This window comes from Cynara cardunculus, assembly GCF_001531365.2.
Source record: "Cynara cardunculus var. scolymus isolate 2C chromosome LG 12, CcrdV1, whole genome shotgun sequence".
In the NCBI taxonomy this organism is placed as follows: domain Eukaryota; kingdom Viridiplantae; phylum Streptophyta; class Magnoliopsida; order Asterales; family Asteraceae; genus Cynara; species Cynara cardunculus.
The window spans coordinates 30,042,083-30,051,967 of record NC_037539.1 but is presented as its reverse complement, the minus strand read 5'-3'; the positions used below and the strand labels follow the sequence as shown (position 1 = coordinate 30,051,967).

The 9,885-nt window shown below is 34.2% G+C and overlaps 1 protein-coding gene and 1 pseudogene across 1 annotated transcript; both read right to left on the bottom strand.

Annotated features, from left to right (window-relative positions):
- The window catches only part of LOC112523820, a 12,245-nt pseudogene extending 7,128 nt beyond the window's left edge, over positions 1 to 5,117 (bottom strand).
- Positions 5,118 to 8,021: 2,904 nt separating this feature from the next.
- Positions 8,022 to 8,797, bottom strand: LOC112523477 (dof zinc finger protein DOF1.5-like). The gene has a single exon (XM_025133094.1). It carries the CDS (start codon positions 8,706 to 8,708, stop codon positions 8,211 to 8,213), a length of 498 nt encoding a protein of 165 aa, XP_024988862.1. The 5' UTR covers positions 8,709 to 8,797; the 3' UTR covers positions 8,022 to 8,210.
- Between the last annotated feature and the right edge of the window lie 1,088 nt (positions 8,798 to 9,885).

The window sequence follows — 9,885 nt, the reverse complement described above, 5'->3', positions numbered from 1 at the left end:
GATTTACATTTATTAAGTGCAAATAATTCGCATAAGTTTGCTATTACTTGGTTTATGCATTGAAATGTTTTATGCATGTGAAAACCCGTGAACTCACCAACTCTTTGTAGTTGACCCCTTTTTTTATTTTCATGCTTTTCAGGTTCTAAGTGAGTGGTTTGGATTTTAAGGGAGCATACTTGARCCAAGATCGATTAAGTCAAGTTTTTGATGTAATTGTGAACGTTGTGTAAATTCTAACTCCTGTTATATCGATGAATCATTTTATTTTGAACAACTTGAAATAGTGTTATTTATGAACTGTTGCTATGACTCGCTTGCCTGTTACATCTCGTGATTCCGCTTTAGCGGGGTGTGACAAATAACAAATCCCTTTGTAATTGTAGTTATAGGTGGAAAGAATATGATACAATTTTTGTAAATCCTTTCTAAGGCAAGATATTCAAAAATACAAGTTACAAGCATTAAAAGTGTGATGATTTAGATCGTTCTTTTGGGTTTTGGGTCATCCCTATTCCAAGTCAATTTTTATTCATAATGATTGAAACAAATCTATCAAGGTAACATGCACAACATGACCTACAGAGGATAATAGAAGAGTTGGGTACCGATGTTAGATTATGTTTACTTGGATTTCTTAAAACCCTTGCGTTTTTTAAGTTTTTCCCTGGCTGCTTCAAACTCTTCATCAGTAGGTTCTGAAGATGGTTCATCTCCACCATATTTACAGACCAAGGATGCGAACATTGCATCTAGCCGCCCTTTCCTCTCACTTTGCCATTGTGAAATGATAGTGTATAGATCATCTGACTCTCTTTTTGATCTGCAACACTATCATGAGTTAGTTTCTCAGAACCAAAACATTATAATCACCTCATGAACAAAATTTCGGAAACTATTAGCTCACTTCCCCTTACGCTGCAATGGATTTGCCAGTGGTTTTGTTTCAGAGACCTATTTAGCCCATTTCTGGTAGGCATGGCAACGGGGCGGGGATGGGGAGGGTTTTGTAATCCCCGGCCACGCCCCCCGTTTGTAGTAACGTCCCCCAGCCCTGGTCCCCAGTGGGTACGTGGATTATTATCCCGGCCCCGGTCAATCTCTAACAATCCCCTGTCAAAACCCGGTAAAACCCCGATCAATCCCCGGTCAAACCCCGTAAACAGTATCCTTTATTTTGATTCTACCGGGGATCCCCGGCCCCGGCCCCGGCCCCGTCCCGATTTGAGTAACATCCCCGTCCCCAGTTTGTGTCTACCGAGGATCCCCAGCCCTGGGACCCGTTTTTGCGGGGAATCCCCGTTCTCATTCGGGTCGGGTGAATCGGGTTCCCCATCGGGTCGGGGCAAATCACCATCCCTAATTTCCGGTATGCTTTCATTGACTTCATCTCTCCTGCAAGTGAAGATCAACTACATTACTCAATTTCAGAAATTAAATATTCAACATTTTTTCATCATTAATTACTTAACAAACTGAATTCAAGGTTAGGTTTCTCTGTTTTATTCCATTTTGAAAAGATATCAAAGTCCTACAAAATTTACAAATCTCTTCCCAACCATATATACAATGGGAAAATTTCTATCCTCAACTCAATTAAATGAAGAATTAGAAACAATTGCCAGTTGAAATTGCCTCATCAAGGATATCTTTGAATTGATGTGAATCAAGCTTGGGATCTGAGCATGACATGGAGTAGAAGAGCCCGTGGAGATTAAACAAAATCTTCAGAGAACTAATCTCAAAATGGTGGTTGCTATAGATTTCCCTTATATGACAGGCATGCCGTGCTTGTGATTGATAAAGAAAATGATCAACAAATATATGTATATATACATATGTGTGTGTATGAACATATAATGTATGTGTGTGTTGGTGTGTTTACATGAGCATAATATGGCATGCAATAAGTATTTTGTCTGATAATGTCACCACTTCACATGGTTATCAAAAGTTTGGCTTAGCGGTACCCGGACCTTATCCTCTTAGAAGGTCAACAGTTCTAACCCCACCAAATATGAGGAGAGTGTGTGAGTTTATTTGTCATCTATAATTATTATATACTTCAATAATGTTTTCATTTGGTTATTCCTAGGATAACTTCTGCCCGTAAAAGGTGGAGGTTACTCACAACATCATCAACATAGCCAATCTGATCATAAAGTGCCCGTTTCTCCTCATCACCAAGATCGAGATAACGTTTTGCAGTTGCTGAAACTTTTCTTTGGCATCCTACATAAATATAGAAGGAAATTAAGAAAAGGTTATGATGGCTAAAGAAATATTTGAGAACATAATGGACCAATGATATATCACCTCATCGCCAACATTCTTATCAGGATGGAGCCGTAATGCCAACTTATGATATCCCTTCTTGATTTATTGTTGAGAGATGCAGTTCTTTCCACCCCTTGATCCAACCATCTTTGTAGAATTAGTGCACCTCGGACATCATCTGTCGCACCAAGAGAATTTTGAAAACTTAGGGGCCGTTTACCAAACTCTTATTTGGGTAAGAGCTTACCGACTCACATTACCTTACCGGATGAATGCGATAAAGACCAAGAATCTATACCTGGTAAGAGCAAGGCAAGGAAAAGAGTGTTATCCGGTAAGTGAGGACGATTGACTCTTAACATGGTAAGAGCAAGGCAAGGAAAAGAGTGTTATCCGGTAAGTGAGGACGATTGACTCTTAACATGGTAAGCGCTTACCAAGTAAATTGTTGCATACAATGTCGTTTCGTGAACTAAAATCTTACCAGGTAAGTTAATGATAATGTTGAATATTACCAGTAAGCGCTTACCGGTTAAGTGTTTGGTAAACGGCCCCTTAGTTGTTTAAGCACAAATTGGGTAAGCGATAACCGGGTAAGAGTGCAGTCTAAGCAAGCGCCAACTGAAAATGACTGTATTATCATCTTGGGCTAAGCTGGTAAGTGAAATAGATGATGATTGAATAAGCACCAGTCAGCAGGTAGGTAAACAAACAGGTTAGAAAACCCAAAAAACCGATTTTGGAATCATTATGAAATGGTAAAGAAATTCACAACACTTTGAAGCGTAGTCGATCATTGATGTCTACATTAAGAACACATAGGTCAAAGTTGCTATGCTTCAACCCAAGTAATATGCATAAGTTACAAAACATTGATATATAAGTTTGCACAAGCCACTTAATACCTTGATGGTGCAGCCCGATGAGCATGATCCTCGTAGGAAGATTTCTCGTAAATAAATTCCGCTTCATGGCCTGTTTACAATTCAAGCAAAACCAACTAAATTATGATGTTATAATAAAGAAATCAAATAGTCAAATGCATACGTAGAAACTGAAGCATTATGCATCTAACCTTCTACTTTGTTTAGTTCCACAAGTGTCATTTGATCTGCATCAAACTTCTAGCACAAATATATTCATAAAAACATAATGAAAATCGTCAAACTAGAAACAAACCACAATGAATTAAAGAAACTAAAAATGAATATGCGAAACATCTTCTTACCAGGGATGCCAAGGGGTGTGAGTTTGGTCAGATAAAGAAAAATCAAAGAAATTGATTATTGCGTAAATGAAAATCTGTAGGTTTAAGATGGTGTACATCACACATAGAAATCGGTTGACATAATCAACCACAACTGTCCAAAACCAATCCAGAAACCTTAAATTGTTCCTCACATTGTAAAAAACGAAAGAAATAAACACTTTGAAGGCACAACGTTTTTTAAAAAAGTTATACACATTACTGCTACTATAGACGTGAATAAAAGGTTTATGCATAAATTTTTTATGCATAAAACAGAAAAACTGCAGCAAAAAGTTTTTCTAAAAACATTATAAGCAGAAACGTATAAAGCAAGTTTGCAGAAACATTGATGGGGAAACTTATATGCAAAAATTGTCACTGAAGAAACTTATTATATACACAAATTATCATACATAAACATAAACAATATATTAAACCAAACTATAAAATGTTATCATCAACTATATATATATATATATATATATATATAACAAGGGCACATCATAAGTGTGTTAAAAACAAACTTGCATTATATGTGGGAGATGCTGAAAAATCTCAAAACTAAAAAACACACTATTTGTAAATTTAACTCTCCTCCAAGTTGAAAAACCTAGAATTCTAAGCCGTCTTATGTTGTAATTTTAGTGGTAAGAGAAATGCTAGAAAGCTGAGCATGATAAATAACTATTTCAGTAAACTTGCATCTTGACCTTAAGCTATAAAGTTTTAAGCTTGTAGACCATAATGAACCTCCTACTGCTTTTTTGCTGAAATGGGCTATTTATTCCATATCATGAAATTCTCATTTAAAAAACTAACAAAACTTCACCTGCTTAGAAGTTACGCTCTTGTCCAAGAAAGGTGGACTACAAGTTGACCAATATGGATAGCTTCCATGCATACTTTGAATTGCTTCTTTAGTAGATGTCCTGCATAGCACACAATCAACAATATGGAGTTGAGACATATACCACCATATTAGATATCATAAAGATACAATTTCACTTATATGCAAAAAAGACGGCCATAAAAATGCATAAACATGTAAAAGCATAAGCTTTTACCAGTTCTTATAATTATTAAGTCTTTGTCACATCAAACAAAGACCTAGCTTGTAATTTGAACAAATCCACATCCCTTAGCTGCACAGGGATCTTGACATAGACTATTTACCCACATAACAAGAATATCTGGCTCGGTTCCTCCTCTGTAACAAGAAGGTCAAGATTGCCGATATAAATCTGCAACAGGAAAGAAAAATGTATAAGAAGCATTGATACATGGCAGTATACCATGAAGTGAAACTAAAAGAAAATATAAACATATGTGCATGTTATGTTAGATTAGTTGCATAACATTTAAAGCACCAAGAAGATCATGGTCGGTTTCTTACATCCCCTGGTGTGAAAACACATTAAGCTCTCAAATGATGGAAATTTCACATAAAAGTGGAATGTCAAATTTTATTACATGTGTAGCTCAATTGACAGAACGATACAACAAGTTTGCTCAAAAACCCAAACATCAATATAGCAAATCCAGGCATTGGGGTTTTTCTACAATTGTCTCTAATCTGATCTCCAGCTACCATGCTTACAACAGTTACCTTCGTCCGGACAATATCGAAGAAATGCATCATGTCCAGGGAGCATCTCTTTGCATAATTCATCTTGTTGAAGAAAACATAACTTGTCAAACTTAAAAAATAATTGCTCCTATCTATCCCAAAAATATATGTCCACACTGAAAACAAACAGTTTTACAAGTGTGTAATTATTTTTTTTTAGTTAATTATATATCAGTTTTAGTTTTAATAATAGATGGAAGAGTAAGGGGCCATTTACCGAATGTTTATCCAAATAAGTGCTCACCGGTAAAATTCAATAGTATCACTTACTTTCCTTGGCATATTTATTCGATAAGGTAACATGACTTTATAAGTGCTTACTTGGGTAAGCGTTTGGTAAACTCATATTTCATATCAATTTCGCATTTCAATATCAGTTTTTTATATCAAACTTTCAAGAAACTAACCAACCCAAATTGAGCTTTCAAGAAACATGATTAGGGTAAAAGTAAACTGATACAAAATGATATCAATTTCGCATTTTGGAAATTTTGAACTCAAAAGTTCGAATATGATTAGGTAAAATCAAACTTTCAAGAAACATGACAACCAAAAGGCTAAAAACAAACTAATACAAATAAGAAACTTTGGAAGTTTACTATTGCTCACTTGTGTTATTCGTGATAGTAGTACCTTATGGAATTGATCCATCCTAACATGACGATAATAACCAATACAAACATGAATGACCAAAAGGTCCTATCATAGCTATTTACACAAAATGACCATAACAAACCCAAACACCAGCATGAATCTTGATTCCAACAAGAAAGAGATAGACTAAGTAAAAATGATGCATATTTTACATCTAATAAAATCAAGGATGAATGGATGGATACTCCTAAAAAGGCTAAAAGAAGAACATAAGAGAAAATGGCTCATAATGTGTCGCTGCAAATTAACGATTCAAACATCCACAAAATCATCATTTTAGCAACAATCGGTAAGTTATCAAGGAAAGGAACCACATGCCATAATTTTTTTTTTTTATGTTTTTATTTTAAATAAAAAATGACAAATTTATACAAATTATAGAAATCATCTTGAACAGTTTGAAAAAAGGGAAATTAATTACTTGAAATTGGAGTAGAAGCAGTCACAACTTCAGTATCTTTCTTCGTACCATCAAAATGGTCAATTCTCCTCCGGACCCTCGATTCGATTGTTTTCCAAGAATGTAAATATCTTTTGAGTAAACTTCATCAACAAATAGTCACTATAAACAACATTTTAATATAATGTCATTCAAAACAAAGTGTAATACAAACCCTAAAATCATTACCTAAATAATCCCTATAATCAAACCCTGAAAGAAACCCTAAAATCATCACCTAAATAACCCCTATAATTAATCCTCAAAGAAACCCAAAATCAAAAATCTAAACTAAAACGCAGAAAAACCTTGAATTAAATCTAAAATAAAAAAAATAGAAAGGCTAGATCTTGAGGAGCAGATCAGTGAGCGACGAACAAGAAAAAGTTATAGAATAAAATATGTTCTATAAAATCAAAAAAAAAAAGTTATAGAACAAGACCTTCAAATAAGGTGAACGAAGAAGAAAAAACTTACGGATCCTGGATCTGGCCTTGAAAGCTTTGAACGAAGAACTGTTGTTTTTTTTTTTTGAGTATATAATAATATTTATAGGCAAATGCAACAAAAAATCACACACCCTCCTCACCTATGGTGAGGTTTGAACCCCTAACCTTCTAGAAGGCCAAAGGCTATGATACCGCTAGGCTAAAGGCCCTTTGGTAACTGTTGTTTCTTCTTGGTGGATGTAAAAAAACGATTCGTGAAGAGGTTGTGTTGCTTATATTTCTCCGAAGTCAACAAAAGGGATATATCCGGTGGCGACGACTGAATGCTAGATCAAGGGGTTCCTCGTTTGTTTCATGATCCAGACTTGGGGTTCTCTTGTTAAGAAGGAAGGGGTTCATGGTGAAGAAAGGGTGGGAGCTGAAAATAGGGTCTGGAGAGTTTTTTTTTCCAAAGGAAATAAAGTCTGAAACATTCCTATTTGGTGGTTATGGTAGAGGGGTAAATGTAAATGCATCAACAAGTTGTACATTGTGATTTATAACTTGTCATTAAGAGTTTTTTTTTTTTTTTTTTTGAAACTTATACATAAAATGGTAATACTTTGTATCTTGTGGTTTGTAATTAAGAGTTTTTTTTAAATTTATGCATAAAATGGTAGTACTTTGTATCTTGTGGTTTGTAATTAAGAGTTTGGTGTAAATGTTTATGTATGTATGTATGTATGTATGTATGTATGTATGTATGTATGTATGTATGTATGTCTGTATGTCTGTATGTCTGTATGTATGTATGTATGTATGGATGGATGGATGGATGGATGGATGGATGCATGCATGCATGTATGTAGGTATAAAAGGGACTTTCTTTTGAGAACCCATGAAATTGTGATAACTTTGAGAACTTGTGTATCATGTATTATTTCATATTATTTTTTTTATCTAAGACTATGATTTAGAATATTAATTAAAATATATCTGTTTCATAATGTGTTTGCTTCACATGTGCTCGGTTCACATTAATGTGATCCTTTTTGACGTGTTTGTGAAACACAAGATACATCTAGAAAAAACGAATGCGTATAAAACAAACATACTGTGAAACAATTATATGTAATCAATAAATTAAATAATATTCCTAGATTGAAAAAGATCATAGGAAATAACAAATGATGTACAAATTCTTAAGGTTATCACAATTTAATGGGTCCTCAAATGATTAAACCTATATATATATATATATATATATATATATATATATTTTTTTTTTCACACGCTTGTACATATCATTTCCTTGTAATCAGCGACAAATTAGGCCAACCAGCTGGATTGGATAAAGACTTTCCATATAAGTAAAGTACAAATAAGACTTGGTTTTGTATCCATCCATGGAAAGTATACTCATTCACACTATTTTTAATTAAGGCAATTATTACTTCCTTAATATCTATTAATTAATTAACAGTGGCCCTAGATATCCAGACAAATTAATTACTTTTCTAATACATATATTCTCGATTAAATGTCGCCGGGGGAGTTCCTCCGCCTCTTCGCCGGAAAAAGATGTTGAAAACTGCCATGTGCCGCCATATGCCAGTCCACCACCCCATCAAAGTGGATACCACTGGTTGATGTGTTATCATCCAAAAATGATACATCTGAGAAACTGTCACCCAATAGACCATGGCCACAGGGTGGCTTAGCCTTCCGGCGTCCAGCTCCCACCGGCACGTTGCGGAGTGCACCACCAGCTGTCCAGTACCTTTGACACCCCTTACAAAAGTGTCTTGGCTGATTAACATTGTAGTTGTTGAAGTAGCAAAACTTGGTCTCCATGCTTTTGCACCTAGGGCAAGGTATGATCTTGTCTGGCCTTTTGTTCACTAGGGTTTGATCATCATCCACTTCTGATTTGTTTACCGGCTCTTCTTTCAATTCTCTCATCTCTTGTACGTTGATCATCTTACCAAATAACTTGATACCAGTCGAATCATGGCCTTTATGAACATCTGCCATGATAGATTCAGGGAAAGTAATAACGAACTTGACGATGAACAAATCAACTATTATAAGGGAAGAGGAAGAGTCTTGATTTATGCACAGAATGTTTAGAGAACTCTCATGTTTGTTGATAAAAGAAGAAGGAAAGTTCTATTTGGTTGCAAGAAGTCAGGCTGTGGCATATATATATATATATATATACATATATATATATATATATATATATATATAACTAACAAGAGAGAGAGAGAGAGAGAAGCAAAAAGCGAATGAAAGTAAATCAAACGCACTTGTGTGGTTTTTTGAACACTTTATACACATATTTATGTGTGCTTTTTCACCCGAAAAGAGAGAAAGAAAAACAAGACCATATTTAGAGCAGCCAAGAAACCAATCAAAGTGAAAAAGGTAGAGCTTTTTGATCCACACATGGGTCCAGGGTCATCATCTTCTTGGTGAAGGTGTCTCGTTGGTGGGGTCGATTTGACAAACACACAGGTAGGTTGCGTACAAAATGTAATTGAAAGCAAAGCATAAAAAAAGATTATAAAGAGATAAAGATTAAACACCTTTTCATTTGAAAAATTCTATTCCAAATCCACTTGCTTTATTACATTGCCATTAATTTATGCAACAAATACCCTTCCCAAAAAGGTGAAAGGCTCATACAACAAATACGTGACTATTTGGATTATAAACCCTCCAATTGTATATTGACTTGTAATGGTGTCAATATCAAAAAGAATATAGCTAAAAACGTGCATTGAAAAAAACTTACTGCCATTTTGCTTTTACAACCAAGGTTTTATATTATATTACAATGAAGGTTTCTATTAAATTACGATACTTTTAATTGATTTTTTATACAAATTTATTTAATGATCTCTTGTTCTCTTAATTTGTTTTCTTAATTAGGATGATAATGATTAATTGTTATTTCCTTTATTCTTTGAACATTTGTCCAAACTATTTTTTCACATGTACAACAATAGAATAAGGATGACATAATATGATCAAATACCATAAATATAAATAAAACTATATCTATGTGACACTTTATATTAAAATAAATATTACATGGATTTCTTTCAAGTATTGTATTAAAACACAAGATTTTTAATTTTTGTAGTATTATAAATATGTAACAAGTACGTATAGTATTTTTGTTTTAATTATTTATTATACAAAATGT

Excerpts from the sequence above, each read along its gene's own strand:
- LOC112523477 (XM_025133094.1), bottom strand. The coding sequence starts at position 8,708 with ATGGCAGATGTTCATAAAGGCCATGATTCGACTGGTATCAAGTTATTT.